General features: G+C 37.9%; 1 protein-coding gene across 2 annotated transcripts in view; it reads right to left on the bottom strand.

Moving 5' to 3' along the window:
* The window catches only part of KDM5A (lysine demethylase 5A), a 94,994-nt gene that overhangs the window by 52,309 nt on the left and 26,216 nt on the right, over positions 1-16,469 (bottom strand). For both annotated transcript variants that reach the window (XM_060658760.3, XM_060658761.3), the window contains exons 8-12: positions 15,873-16,031; positions 13,576-13,695; positions 12,720-12,878; positions 3,297-3,478; positions 1,242-1,404 (exon numbers count right to left, since the gene is read on the bottom strand). In XM_060658760.3, the coding sequence (XP_060514743.1) occupies positions 1,242-1,404; positions 3,297-3,478; positions 12,720-12,878; positions 13,576-13,695; positions 15,873-16,031 (783 nt within the window). The remainder of the gene's footprint in view (positions 1-1,241; positions 1,405-3,296; positions 3,479-12,719; positions 12,879-13,575; positions 13,696-15,872; positions 16,032-16,469) is intronic.

Here is a 16,469-nt window from a genome sequence, read left to right as displayed (position 1 = left end):
TCCTTCTCTCTCTGCCCCTCCCCCACCCATGCTCTGTTTCTCTCTCTCTACCAAAAATAATTAAAAAAAAAAAAAAAAAAAAGCAGCAGCCAGAACTCTACCTTCTTAAAATAGTCCCTGATAACAAATTATAATAATTCATAAAAAGAAAGTATGAGACAAATTTTCAAAGAGAAATGTTACTCACTGAACTACCAGTTTCTGAAACTTGACAAAATTTTTACAATTAAGAGATTTTTTCTTTTATTCCCTTTATCCTTGTGTTGTCAATCATGGTAAAGGATGGAATTTCCTCCTACTCTTGGATAATTTTTTGGAAATTAACTAATTAGTTCATATGTAATATGGAAATATCCCCAAAATCAGTTTTCCTGAATCCCACTTAGTTTTATAATAATACTATATGTCTTTAGAAAAGTCCCAGATTTGGGGCACCTGGGTGGCTCAGCTCAGTTAAGCATCTGACCTTGGCTCAAGTCATGATCTCACAGCTCATGAGTTCGAGCCCCATGTCGGGCTCTGTGCTGATAGCTCAGAGACTGGAGCCTACTTTAGATTTATCCGTCTCCCTTTCTCTCTGCCCCTTCCCTGCTTGCGCTCCTATCTCTCTCTCAAAAATAAACCTTAAAAAAAAAAAAAAGTCCAGATTCTAGTACACATTCACTCTTCAAAGACAAACTAACACTACTATTACTCAAACTACTTTCTCATTAAGGGTGTGATGAATATTTGAATATATACAGCAAATCCGTTAAATTTATACCTTATCAGGTATTAGTGGCTTAAATTTAATAATCATTATCAAAACCAAGTTGAAAAGTAAAAAAAGTATCCATAGTATATTTCATTATTGCATATAAAAAGAGGCTGTGAAATCTTCACATGAAAAATGATCTCCAAAGGATAGACATTAGTTATTACAACTATCACTTAAAATACTTACACTTTGACTAAACAAGGTTAATAAGGAATACAAGATTTTTGTTAAGACCAGGACATAATGGTTTACTGAAAACAGAAGACTATTTTCATAGGTAGTTATACATAAAATATGATGAATACTTTAAAACACCTCTTAACCAAAAAAATGTTCTTCCCTTCAGAATATAAATTCTAATTTGGCTAGAAAATGACATGATCTTTTGCTTCCAGTTACAAAACAAAGCATATGTTGTGATTCTAATAAAAAGCGAACATAAATTTAAAGTAAAAATACTAAAAGGAGACCCGAAAAGACTCACAGGCACACCATGCTCCATCAGTACATTGGGATTCATGATGGTGACTAACTGATGCAGGAGATCAGGCTGGGATTCAAATAACTCAGGGGCCAGCTCCCTCATCACCTCCTCCAGTTGTTCTGCAGCATGAGATGGCACACCATACCAGGTCTTTGGTTCCCCCCTAGCAAAAGAAACAACTGTTTAACTAGGTGAGCATGGTACCAATGAGGCCAGGGTCTCTCATGCAAATCCACTAATTTATAATTAATTTTGTTTGTCCCATGGTCATAGATTATATACCCTGAATCCTGGCAAACCAACTCATAAATCTATTGTTTGATGAGCTATTGTTCATAAAGAAGGTAAGGCAAGAGTATATAAATAGGCAGGCACATACTTATCACTACTATTAGAAAAGCAATTCAAAGCACATGAACTCTTTAAGGTGGATCAATAAATAGTATTTCAAACAGGAAAGATCCTATCCGAAAAACCAACATCATTCTAAAGGATACTGACATGGTACCTTGATTTCAAGTTCACTGGACATTCCAATTATCCCCACAACGACCAAAGTCAAAGTCAGTACTCTCTAGACTACTTTTACATAACTTCATTAAGTTGATTTACTATCCAACAAAATAAGGCAAGGCTGGAAATTGTTGAAAACTTAAAGAATTCTATCTATAAATCTTAAGGACCAAACTGGCCCCATTAATGTACCAGACTTTAGCGGACTAGAGTTCATTTATAATACTAAATTGTACTCCTAGGAAATGGATTTAACGGGTCATACTATATTTATAAAATAGCTGCATTTCCTAATCCTAATACAATCCACAGTGCTGTCTCTAACAGAACTTACTATAATCATGAGAATGTTCTATAGCTGTGCTAACCAATACATACAGCCCTAGTCACCTGTGACCATAAAGCACTTGAAATATGTTTCCTGTAACTGAGGAATTACATTTTTAATTGTATCTTAATTAAAAAAAGATTGTTTTTAATGTTTATTTATTTTTGGGAGAGAGACAGAGGATAAGTCAAGGAGGGGCAGAGAGAGAAGACACAGAATCCGAAGCAGGCTCCAGGCTCTGAGCTGTCAGCACAGAGCCCGATGCGGGGCTCAAACTCACGAACCAAACCGCAAGATCCTGACCTGAGCTGAAGTCAGATGCTTACCCAACTGAGCCACCCAGGTGCCCCATTCTTAACAAATTTAAATAGCCACATTTAGCTAGCAGTTATCATATTAAACAGCACTGTGATAAAGCAGAGAAATAAAATCACTATAGTTTTCCACTGCAAAGAGTGATTTGAGTAGTATCTTCCAAATGGAGAAAAAAACATCATATAGTTGATATCATAATAATGGACAAGGAACTGGGCAAGTAAATAAAAGCTATGGGGGAGATACAAAAAAATTCAGCCAACAAATTTAATGAATACACATGTAACAGGCATTTTTAGGGAAAATGTTATCAAAACGAAAAAAAAAATCATTTGATAATTTCCAATACTGAAGGTTTAGTCAGATCTTAATTATATACACGCTTTGAACATTCTACCTTGAATATCAAAAGATACACCAAGTAATTTTCATGTATACCAAATAAGTATCATTTGGTCTAAAACTCTAGGCTCTGAGGGTACCTGGGTGGCTCAGCTGGTTAAGCGTCCTACTTCAGCTCACGTCATGATCTCACAGTTAATGAGTTCAAGCCCCGAATCAGGCTCTGCGCTGACAGTGTGGAGCCTGCCTGGGATTCTCTCTCCCTCTGCCCCTCCCCTGCTCATGCACATGCTTGCTCTCTCTCTCTTCTCTCCCTCTCTCTCTCAAAAATAAATAGTTTAAAAATAAAAAAATAAAACTCTAGGCTCTGCTGCATGCACATATTTTAAAAGGGAAGGTATCTGAGATATACATATCCTTAGACCTCTACACTTCTCAATATGTTACCCTACTTTGGATAGGAAATACTTTTAAATTCAGCTCTTACTAACATATCACCTAATACTATATCACACCTTTAAAAAGATAACTAAACATATAACAAAGATCATATATACCAGTGTAAGTAGTTGATGGAATAACTCCAGTGATCTTCAATGTGCCAGCAGAAAGAAGAAAAACACATTCCCACATAGAGCCATGGCACTTTCATACCAGAGATGTCTACATTAATGTGTGCAAGAACAGACTGCTCTAGGACAGGCATATTATTCAAATTCCAACCAGAAAGTGCATACTCCTATAAAGAAAAAAAAAGATGTAAATGAAAGATCAGAAATGACACGTGCCCAATAGAAATTTCAAGGGAGTCTTTTAAAATAAGGTAAAAATTGTATATAATATTTATAATAATCTAGTCCATAGACTCGTGCTCTTTGCTCTCTGCAACATGTAACTCATATACCTATTCAATCCTGTCTCCTGTCTAGGTGGCATTTAGATTTCCCTTTAGTTATTTCAAATACCTCTGGTTTATTCTGAAGCATATAAGCAATTTTTTTTACTACTCCTCCCTCAAATACACTACTATAAAATTATGTGAGACTCATTTTAATAGGACAGTATTATATTTCTATTTTATCCCTAGTAGTGTAATTTCCCCAAATATTTATAGCATGGTGCCAGATATTGTGAAAACAGAATACTACGATATGTAATCCTGCATTTATGCCAACAGCAAAGACTAAGATGACACAGAAAGTCACCATTACCACCCCCACTAGCAACTCACCTAGAAATACTGGATAAATTATAATAATGAAAACATTTGTTTCATAGATGAACTCAAAAGAAAAAAGAATTCCAGTTTCCAGAAACAAAGAAAAAGGAAAGAAAGGCAGAATGAAAAAGGAAAGCTACTGACTGAGTTTTCATAGAGGCTTCTCTGGATATAAGGGCTGGACACTGAGTTGCAAAAGCCTACCCTGAAACCATTATGAAGCCTTAAAGTGCTTATCATCCTTGCTGGGAGCAGTTCTCAAAGTGGGGTCCAGGGAACCCAGAACTATTTCCGGGACTATGCAAAGTCAAACTATGCTCATAGGAACTGTTAAGATGTTATTTGCCTTTTTACACTCATTCTTACAGGGATGTAGTGTGAATTTTCCAGAGGATACATGATATGTAACATCACAACAGACTGAACGCACAAAGAAGAAAGTGAACCCAGCTGCCTTCTATCAGGTAGTCGAAAACTGCTAAACGTGGATGCCAGGTACTGAGGGAAGGAGGAAAGTTCATTATTATGTGCACTTTCCACAATACAGAGTTGAAAAAATAAAACCCTCAAAGTAAGAGCTTTAACAGCCAATGACAAAGCTGAAGACAGAATGTGTCAACTAGAAGTCAGATTTGAGGATATCATCCACATTGTAGCACAAAAAAATGGAAACTATAAATATGTAGTTAAGAGTCACAGAGGACAAAATAAGAAAGTCCATCATAGGTTTAAGTAGGAATTCCATGCAAACTGGTGCAGCCACTCGGGAAAACAGTGTGGAGGTTCCTCAGAAAATTAAAAATAGATCTACCCTATGATCCAGCAATAGCACTGCTAGGAATTTACCCAGGGGATACAGGAGTGCTGATGCATAGGGGCACTTGTACCCCAATGTTTATTTATAACAGCACTTTCAACAACAGCCAAATTATGGAAAAAGCCTAAATGTCCATCAACTGATGAATGGATATAGATGTGGTTTATATGCACAATGGAATACTACTTGGCAATGAGAAAGAATGAAATCTGGCCATTTGTAGCAACGTGGATGGAACAGGAGAGTATTATGCTAAGTGAAATAAGTCAGGCAGAGAAAGACAGATACCATTATGTTTTCACTCATATGTGGATCCCGAAAAACTTAACAGAAGACCATGGGGGAGAGGAAGGGAGGGGAAAAAAAGGTACATAGAGGGAAGGAGGCAAACCATAAGAGACTCTTAAATACTGAGAACAAACTGAAGGTTGATGGGGCGTGGGAGAGACGGGAAAGGGGGTGATGGGCATTGAGGAGGGCACCTGTTGGGATGAGCACTGGGTGTTGTATGGAAACCAACTTGACAATAAATTATATTTAATATTAAAAAAATAAGTAGGAATGCCATTAAGAAATAGTAAAGAAATAGGGGCGCCTGGGTGGCTCAGTCGGTTAAGCATCCAACTTTGGCTCAGGTCATAATCTCGCAGTTTGTGACTTCAAGTCCCATGTCAGGCTCTGTGCTGATAGCTTGGAGCCTGGAGCCTGCTTCAGATTCTGTGTCTCCTCCTCTCTGCCCCTCCCATTCTCATGCTCTGTCTTTCCTGTCTTTCAATAATAAATAAACGTTAAAAAAAATTAAAAACAAAGAAATAGTAATGAAATATGATTCATACCCTCAATATGTTTTTTAAAAAAGGTTTTCAAAAAATACTATTCAATATGTTTTTTAGTTGGTTGGTCAGCTGGTTGTGTGAAAACATAATCAATCTAGTTGAAGAGGTAAGACCTACATACAAAAAGTTTCAAGACAACAGTATACACATGAAACTCCAAACACAGATAAAAGAGTAAATTCTTTAGTTCTTCAGAGGACAATAGTAATTAGTGTGGGTTTGCATCATTAAGAAAACTTTTTTTTTTAATATTAATGTTTGTTTATTTTTGAGACAGACACAGACAGAGAGAGACAGAGTGTGAGCAGGGGAGGGGCAGAGAGAGAGGGAGACACAGAATCTGAAGCAGGCTCCAGGCTCCAAACTGTCAGCACAGAGCCTCATGCAGGGCTCAAACTCGTGAACCGCGAGATCATGAGCTGAGCCGTAGTCAGAGGCTCAATCGACTGAGCCACCTAGGCACCCCAGGAAAACTTTATAGAAAAGAAGAACCTGAGTAAAGCTTAGAAAAATAGATAAGATGTGACAATGAATGACAGAAAGACAGAATATATACTGTCCTGGCTGGTGAAGGGGAAGACTGAAATTAGTCATACTCAGAAACACAGGAAATAAGACTAGAAAAGAAGAATGGACCTTTAACCTTAAATTAAGAAGCTTGGGTTTTATCCTATATTCAGAAAAGAAATAAAACAGAATCTGAAAAATGAAACAGTATAAACATAGTATCTTAAATATTTTTAAACTTTTGTTTATGGAAAGTTTCAAACATAAACAAAAGTAGACAGAACTGCATAATGAACTCCAGAAGACCTCTCAACCTTAACATGTTAAGTAAAAGCAATATATTTAAATTTTTTTAACGTTTATTTATTTTTGAAACAGAGAGACAGAGCATGAACGGGGGGGGGTCAGAGAGAGAGAGGGAGACACAGAATCTGAAACAGGCTCCAGGCTCTGAGCTGTCAGCACAGAGCCCGACGCAGGGCTTGAACTCACAAACCGCAAGATCATGACCTGAGCCGAAGTCGGACGCTTAACTGACTGAGCCACACAGGCGCCCCAAAGCAATATATTTAAAATGACTGCAGAGACCAGCAGTAAGCAGAAAATCTGGTTAACATAACAGGCCTAAGACTACTATTCTTCAAAAAGCCTACTTAAAGTTCTCTTGGCTGGTATGTGGAAACTTACATGGCAAACAGCTCCCTACGCTAATAAAAAAGAGTGATTTATGATGCCTAGACCATACAATGTGGTTTATGTACACTTGCTTTCCTTCTGGGAGTTTGGGATTTTATAGTATGTGTTAAGCAGAGGATGCCCAGGTCACCAGCCTCCAATAAAAACCTTGAGTTGGATCACTAATGAGCTTCCCTGGTAGGCAATACTTCCTACACATTGTCAATTTGATACTAGTACCTTCTATGTAACTCCATTAGGAGGACTCTTGGACACTTCTACCTGGTTTTCTCTGGATTTGGGCCATGCATCTTTTCCCTTTGCTGATTTTGCTTTGTATTCTTTCACTATAGTAATCATAGCCATGAGTCCTCCCAGAAAATCAATGAACCTGGAGATGGTCTTGGGGACTCCAAACACGAGTGGTCATTATTTAAGATTATGACAATCATCCCAACATGATGTGACAGGACCTAGACAAAGATGGTAGTAGTGGGTATGAAAAGAGGCCAGTCCTACAGAAAATAATGAAAAATGAACTAACAGGATTTAGTCGATGACTTAATATGGAGCCAAGGACAAGAACAAAAAAATGTTCCCAAGTTTTCAAGTTCTGTGCCTATTTTTATTCCTTAGAAGCCCTGTTGGTAGAGCACATTGTATTCATAAGACAATATATTAACTTCAGAGGTACTTCTCCAGTAAACTGACTCCAGAGAAATACGCTATCAGATACTGAGAGCTATCTCATGCAGAAGTTCAACACAAATGTACAACGCCTAGTGAAATGTTGGTAGTTATCTGCTATTCTAGTACAGTAACTTTACCGTAACTGATATTAAGTATAAAAAGTCTGAAGGTTTTACACAAACTCTAATTAGTCCTTAAAATCCTTTTGTAATAAAGAAGTCCTCTCATTCTATCTTTAAACACAACAAAAGTATCCTGTGAAAAACATTACTGCTTAGAAAACAAAGAGCAAATCCACGATCCAGTCTAGAAAAAAAGTTGTATCACCTGTCTCTTTATACTATGGTTGGTTACAGCCCAGCATTTCTCCACATTCATGAAGGTGAATAGAGCAAAAGCAGAAATAGATAAATATTCATTTAAAACTCAAACATGGAGAAAGATTAATATTTGTATTATTAATATTAGGTGCTTAGGTTTAACACTTAAAATAATCTTTAAAATCTCTGTGACCTTGTTTTTAAGATCAGAAGATATAAATATCTGTTTAAGAACAACTTAAAAATTCAGAACAGGGGCGCCTGGGTGGCTCAGTCGGTTGAGTGTCCAACTTTGGCTAAGGTCATGATCTCGCGGCTCACGAATCTGAGCCCCGCGTAAGGCTCTGTGCTGACAGTTTGAAGCCTGGAGCCTGCTTCAGATCCTGTGTCTCTTTCTCTCTCTATCCCTCCCCTGCTCACACTCTGTCTCTTTCTCTGTCAAAAATAAATAAACATTAAAAAAAAGTTTTTTTAATAAAAAAAAATTCAGAACAGAAACAAAATTCAGAAAAAGACAGAAAAAGTCTTTTCCCAATAATTCAGTAATTGCTCACCACTTGGCAAAGGAAGGGTATAAAGAAACTCTGATGTGTTTCCTTACACCTATAAAAACCACATTAAATTCAGTGATACTGAACAAACCATCTGTGTATTATCTATGTTCTCCATCTATTGTAATCATTCTCTTTCTCCCTTGGTAAAACCCAATGTGTATTCTCTAATCTATATTATCCTAACCTGATTATTCCAACCTGTACTCTACCTACGCAGAAGGAAAAATATAATAACAAGGCTAAAATAATAAGAAAGCCAAAAGATGTAACTTTTGATCATAAAGAAATGAAACAAAATGAAAACTTAATTCAGCACACATTAAGTGCTCAGATACTGGTTGGCATAATATCCAATGAGATGGTACCATGAATAAACTGGGTAGGTAATGCTATAAGGAATTAGGATGGACTGAACAGGGCCTGAAGGGACTCAAAAACAAAAAACAAAAAGGGTAAGACCACGTAAGTAGTATACTCCATTTCTTTTTAAAAAGAATATGTAATTCTGCATGTGTGATATATAAATGCTTGCATAGAGGGGCGCCTGGGTGGCTCAGTCAGTTGAGCGTCCGACTTCGGCTCAGGTCATGATCTCGCGGTTTGGTTCGTGAGTTCGAGCCCTGCATCAGGCTCTGTGCTGACAGCTCAGAGCCTGAAGCCTGCTTCAGATTCTGTTTCCCTCTCTCTGTCCCTCCCCCACTCATGCTCTGTCTCTCTCTCTCTCTCTCTCTCTGTCAAAAATAAACTTTAAAAATAAATAAATAAATAAATAAATAAATAAATAAAATGCTTGCATAGATCACTGTATCTGAAGAACAGCTAGAAGATGAAATAGTGTCTTCCTCTGTTACATTGGTGATCTGGGTAGGAGGGAGACTTTTAATTGTAAAGAATTTCCAGCAGTGGCAATATGGAGAGGTTGGGCAATTCCCCTCCACAAAAAACAAAGATAAATCTGGACAGAATTATCAAAACAGCCATTTCTAAGGCACTATAAATCAACTAAAGGCAAACAACAGAACAAGACAAAAAACTGAGAAGCATTTACAACTGAAAGACTAAAAGCCTGAATAAAAACATTCCCAGATAAGCAAAGACTGAAAAAAATTCATTCCTTAGCAGACCCATACTACAAATAAAAGCAGTCTTCCAGCCTGAAAGAAAATGACCTGAAAAAGTAAGTTGGATCCCACAGGAATAAATGAAGAGCATCAGAAATGGTGTATTTGTGAGTAAATAGGTAAAAGAGTATATGTGTATTTTTTACCTTCTCTTAACTTTTTAAAAAAGATGGTTTAAAGTAATAACTATATTGCTGTGTTGTCGTGTTTATACAATATGTAGACATAATGTATAACAATACAGTGGGAAATGAAGAAAAAAGTTGCTATATTCACCAGAATTAGGTCAATATTAACATAAAGTAGGCTGTGTAAAGACCATTTAAAAAGTTAAAAAGGGGCAAAAGGGGCACCTGGGTGGCTCAGTCAATTAAGTTCCTGACTCTTCATCTTGGCTCAAGTCATGATCTCACAGTTCATGAAATCAAGCCCCGAGTCAGGCTATGCACTCAGCGTGGAACTTGCTCGGGATTCTCTCTCTCCCTCTCTTTCTGCCCTTCCCATGCACACACGTGTACTCCCTCCCTCTCTCTCTCTCTCTCTCTCTCAAAAATAAACTTTTATAAATAAATAAGATGCATATTAGAATTCCTAGAACCACTAAATAATTAAAAAGCATATATGCAAAACAAAAAAATCTAGAGGAATTAAAATGGTATTATGAAAAATCTCTGTTTAACACCAAAAAAAGGCCACAAAGGAGAGACAGGAACAAAAAAAACCACGAGACACAAAATCACAAAATGAACAGACATGAATCAACCGTGTCAGTAATTATATTAAGTGTAAATACACTAAACACTCCAATCAAAAGGCAACCCTCAGACTAGGTTTTTTAAAAAAGCAAGATCCCGGGGCACCTGGGTGGCTCAGTTGGTTAAGTGGCCGACTCTTGATTTTGGCTCAGGTCGTGACCTCACAGTTCAAACCCCCTGTTAGGCTTTATGCTAAGAGCACGGAGCTTGCTTGGGACTCTCTCCCTCCCTCTCTCTGCCCCTCCCCTGTTGGCATGCACGCACATGTACAACGCGTTCAAAAATAAATAAAAATAAGCATTTTTTGTTTTAAGAAGGCAAGATCCAATCATATCCTCCTACAAAAAACACACTTTAGATTCTAAGATACAAACAGATTCAAAGTAAAAGAATGTTAAAAGATATACCTTGCAAATACTAACCTTAAGAGAACTGGGATAGTTATTCTTTTTTATTTTTTAATTTTTTTTTAATCTTTATTTATTATCAAGAGACAGAGACAGAGCATGAGCATGGGAGGGGCAGAGAGAGGGGGAGACACAGCATCCCAAGCAGGCTCCAGGCTGAGCTGTCAGCACAGAGCTTGACACGGGGCTTGAACTCACAAACTTCAAGAAGCATGATCTGGGGGCGCCTGGGTGGCGCAGTTGGTTAAGCGTCTGACTTCAGCCAGGTCACGATCTCGCGGTCCGTGAGTTCGAGCCCCACGTCATGCTCTGGGCTGATGGCTCGGAGCCTGGAGCCTGTTTCCGATTCTGTGTCTCCCTCTCTCTCTGCCCCTCCCCCGTTCATGCTCTGTCTCTCTCTGTCCCAAAAATAAAATAAATAAATAAATAAATAATAAATTTAAAAAAAATAATAATAAATAAATAAATAAAAAGAAGCATGATCTGAGCTGAAGTCGGACACAACAGACTGAGCCACCCAGGCGCCCCAGGATATTCTTTTAACTATATATCCTTCTGCACTATATAACCTTTTTTTTTTAACCATGTGTAACTCTTTTCATAGGAAATAAAATTCTTAATCACTGCCAATATAGAAGGAAAGGAAAAGTGAAAAGGACCAAAATAATGAGAAAAAGAAGTGAATGATCATCTTAATTCAGCTTTATACATAAGGGTCATCTCCTATTTGACAGAACTTCAATATATATTACAGTTTAAATGCATTCTTTGAAAACCTACCTGCTCAGGTGTTGAAGGAAACTTAATTTTGAACCTATCAAGAAATGTAACTCTTTTTTAAAAAATCTTAAATCACTTCAAACACAAAGAGGCAAAATTTTTTTAACTGGAATCAAAGTTTTAAACTAATTAAAATGGTTGGGGCACCTGAGTGGCTCAGTCGGTTGGGTGTCCAACTTCAGCTCAGGTCATGATCTCACAGTTGGTGGGTTCAAGCCCCACATCGGGCTCTGTGCTGACAGCTCAGAGCCTGGAGCCTGCTTCAGATTCTGTGTTTTCCTCTCTCTCTCTCTTTGCCCCTCCCCCACTCATGCTCTGTCTGTCTCTCAAGAATAAATAAACATAAAAAAAAAATTAAACTAATTAAAATGGTTTTGGGGCACCTGGGTAGCTCAGTCAGTTAAGCATCCGTCCGACTTTGGCTGTCATGATCTCACAGTGTGTGGGTCTGAGCTGTGCTAACAGCTCAGAGCCTAGAGTCTGCTTCAGATTCTGTGTCTCCCTCTCTCTCTGCTCCACCCCCGCTGTGCTCTGTTTCTCAAAAATGCACAAATGTTAAAAAAAGATTTTAATAAAAATAAAAATAAACTAAAATGGTTTTAAAATGCAAAGCTAATGGGAGAGTGGGGAGAAAAAATAATAATAGTAATAATAAAATGCAAAGTTAAGGGTGCCTGGGTGGCTGAGTCGGTTAAGTGTTCCAACTTCAGCTCAGGTCATGATCTCACAGTTCGTGAGTTCAAGTCCTGCGTCGGGCTCTGTGTTAACAGCTCAGAGTCTGAAGCCTGCTTCAGATTCTGTGTCTCCCTGTCTCTACTCCTCCCTCACTCACTCTGTCTTTCTCTCTCTCTCTCAAAAATAAACACTAAAAAAAAAAAAAAAAGTTTTTTTAATGCAAAGTTAAATTTTTAAGGGTACTTTGAATGTATTGTTTTTAATTTTTTTTTAATGTTTATTTTTTGAGAGAGAAAGACAGAGCATGAGCAGGGGAGGGGCAGAGAGAGAGTGAGAGACAGAGAATCCGAAGCAGGCTCCAGGCTTTGAGTCGTCAGCACAGAGCCCGTCACGGACTGTGAGATCATGACCTGAGCCGGAAGTCGGACACTTAACTGAATGAGCCACCCAGGTGCCCCTGGATGTATTGTTTTTAAAACTGAAGGTAATATATAATGTCCAAATCCTACAGATTGAATATTTTAAATGAATGTAATCCCTTAAAATTAGAGAAAGGCAGTTTTCTACTATGCAAAGGCTAAATCAGCTTGGGCTAAGTTTGAATTACTACTATCTGCTCTGCACCTCTTCTTCTGGCAGCATCTTTCTCCGACCATCCTTCACAGGAAATCCACTTCCAAAGTCTTTTGAGGAGATATCAGCTCCATACTCTACAATAACATCTTCTTCAATGCTGCTCACCAGCCGCCAGAATTCCTTTTCTACTAGTTCTGTAGGAACCATCTATACAGGGAAAACAAAGATTACAGATTACTAACTCACTATAACCATAACCTTCTAAAACATAAAATGCAGATCAAGTGAACACAAACCCATGATAAAATGAAAAGTCTTATTTCCAGAGCTGAAAAGACCAGGTTCTTAGCTTTTTCCAATGAGGACAGCGAAATGCTAAAGGCAACCTAAATGTTCAGAAAAACATAATAAACTTGAACTGCCTTTTTCTGTAAACTGTTTTCCAACTAAGAAATATAAAAATGACCCAGGACATCAAGAAAGAAAAAAGGAAATGCAAAAATCAAGGCTGAACTTTAATAGCTTTGGCAAATTTTTTGGATAAGGATTTTAAAAAGCCCAAGATCCCCTAGGAGAAGAACAAACTTCATATTACAAGTAACAACAAAAGGAGCAACTGCCACATACTTCATGGTTTTCTATAAAAGATTTCCTACAGAAGGCTAATAAACAATTCCAAGATCAAAGCAGATTTCTCAACAGGAGAGTACACACTGCCACATTAGCAAATGAAAAAAAATAGAAACAGATGCCAGGCCCCTTATCTTTAGATTTAATATTCTATCATCTTTCTCATGCTGTCCCGATTTTCCACAAAATGATGAAAGTAAAAAGCAAACCAAAAGCTTTGGACACAGATAAATCTTCAGACTTCCCCAAACCGACCTAAAAGAAAGATACTCACATGAACTGGCATATTGAAATAATCAGACTTAAAATTATCTGCCATCTCTCCAAAGCTCTGAAGTGTATACTCTCGTACAGCTTGTTCAAATCCAAAGGCCTCTCGAGGTTTATTGCATTCCTAGGAAGAAGAAATACTTAAGATTAACTCACTGAAAATGAACAAAATATTAAGGCTCTCAGGCATTACCTTCTTTGATCATTTCCCTAGGGGAAGCAAATCCAATCAACCTTAGCAAAACAAGTATTAATTACTTGCAATATGAAATCAGTAAATAATGTTCTAAAACCTTAACTGCATTTTCACAGCCTTCCAGTAGGAAGGTGGCAATGAGACAGCTTCAGACTCTGGAGTTGGCATTAAGCTCGGCACCAAGACAAGGTGAGAGGGGCGCCTGGGTGGCTCAGTCGGTTAAGCTCGGCACCAAGACAAACACCTGGAGGACTACTGACATGCAATCAAGCCCAGGGATGCTACTCATTCTCAGTTTACCAGTGGATTTAGCAATGGAGAAAATAAATGTTCACAGACAAAGGAAAGATAATGGATAAAGGGATATCCACTCGACTGCTAGAATATCTAGCTATAGGAATGGTTGTTTCACACCACCAATCACCCTAACCAGTATCTTAACACAAATTCTCAGAGTATAACTGCTTTGGAATCATCTAACCATGAGAATAACAAATAATAATTCAAAGCTCTGAATACACCTAGATACAACCCAGCCAACTCCTTCCCTTCCATATCCTACCACAACATTCTGTTAAGCAAATGGATTAGGTATTTCAGGACAATAATGTCAATGTAATCTTTGAATAAGAATAATTTAGAATAATCAAGTAAAAATTTAAATAAGCTAATAGATACTATCCATTTACCTGTTAACATGAGAACTGGAGACATAAATCCTAAGTTCTAGAGCTTTATGTCTGATTTCTACTTTGGTTTTTTTTTTGAAGTTCATTTATTTAAGTGATCTCTACACCCAACATGGGTCTTGAACCCATGACCCCAAGATCAAGAATTACATGCTACAGGGAGCCTGGCTGGGTGGCTTAGTCAGTTGAACGTCTGACTTTGGGTCAGGTCATGATCTCACGGTTGTGAGTTCGAGCCCCGCACTGGGCTCGCTGCTGTCAGCACAGAGCCTGCTTTGGATCCTCTGTTCACCCTCTCTCTGTCACTCCCCTGCGCTTTCTCTCTCTCTCTCTCTCAAAAATAAAACATTTAGGGGTGCCTGGGTGTCTCAGTCAGCTGAGTGTCCGACTTTGGCTCAGGTCATGATCTCGCAGTTTGTGAGTTCGAGCCCCACGTTGGAGCTATCAGCACAGAGCCTGGAGCCTGTTTCAGATTCTGTCCCCCTCTCTCTCTGCCCAACCCCACTTGTGCTCTGTTTCTCTCTCTAAAATAAATAAACATTAAAAAAAATTTTTTTTAATTTAAAAAATTTAGGGGCACCTGGGTGGCTCAGTCAGTTAAGCATCTGATTTCAGCTCAGGTTATGATGTCATAGTCCGTGAGTTCGAGCCCCGCATCAGGCTCTGTGCTGACAGCTCAGAGCCTGGAGCCTGCTTGGGATTCTGTGTCTGTCTCTCTCTGCCCCTCCCCCGATCATGCTCTGCATCTCTCTCTCTCTCTCTCTTAAAAGTAAATAAACACTAAAAAAATAATAATAATAATTAAAAATAAAACATTTAAAAAAAGAGTTACATGCTCTTCCGACTGAGCCAGCCAGGTTTCCAGGAATATGAACGTTCTGAGCAAGAGTATCATTCACCTACAGCAATAAACAGAATTATCTAACCGATAGTCAGAAAAAGTTTTTGAAAGGCAAACTGCCATAATACAACTGTTACATTTTCATTCAATATTGCTCTTAAAAAATCCTAGATATTTTAAAGCACCTGGGTGGCTCAGTTGTTAAGCATCTGACTTCAGCTTAGGTCATGACCTCACAGCTTACGAGTTCGAGTCTCACACTGGGTGAGCTCGAGCCCTGCTTCAGGAGAGCTAGTGCTCTGCTTCGGGTAAGCACAAGCCCTGTTTCAGGTAAAACATGAACCCTGGATGAGCTCCACCTCTCTCTTTCTCTCTCTCTCTCTCTCTCTCTCTCTCCCTCTCTCCCTCTCTTTCACCTGTGCCCTCTCTCTCTCTCTCAAAAAAAAAAAAAAAATCTTAGCGATTTTAAACATTGAAGAACAAAGCAAGCACTTTTGGAAATTGGATTTACTGTATGTGTATGTGTATATTATTGTTATTAATTAAAAAAGAATCTATAAAGTTTAGGCTTGTACCTCAGCAACACATTTAGGACACCTCCAGTCTCCTTTGGGCACATCAGGTAGTGGGGGAATTAAACAAAATGTATGATAGCTGTCATCACATCCATCACACAAAAGCAATTTATCTTCATTATTTCCCCGACCACAAAACATACAAACATAGAGATCAACCTGTTAGAAAACAAACAAAATAAAAGTCTATTTTCTACAATAAGTAATACTGAATTTTTACCAGGAATTCCTTAATTGAAACAAAATAATGTATACTAAAAAGTACACATAACTTAAATCCTGAATATTTTTTAAATGACTGTATTTAAACAGGTTTTCATAAAATCTCCTCAATTTCCTCAGCACTTCTACTTAATAAAAGCATATCAAGGTATCAGAATAAAGAAAGACTTTCTAGACCACTTGAAAGTCAATTTCTATAAATAAAATACACCATGTCATCCTTCCTATACACAAACACTCTTTGTAGAGAATGAATACTGAGCACTGTCCACAATACAGCTCAAGAATTTAGATTCTTATTCTCTCATTCACAAGGTATACGTGAGTATAACTTAGGGGAAGAGTCAATGTAAATGGACAAAGCAAGGTTAACAT

This window comes from Panthera onca, chromosome B4, assembly GCF_046562875.1.
Source record: "Panthera onca isolate mPanOnc1 chromosome B4, mPanOnc1 haplotype 2, whole genome shotgun sequence".
In the NCBI taxonomy this organism is placed as follows: domain Eukaryota; kingdom Metazoa; phylum Chordata; class Mammalia; order Carnivora; family Felidae; genus Panthera; species Panthera onca.
This window is presented reverse-complemented; position numbering and strand designations above follow the sequence as displayed.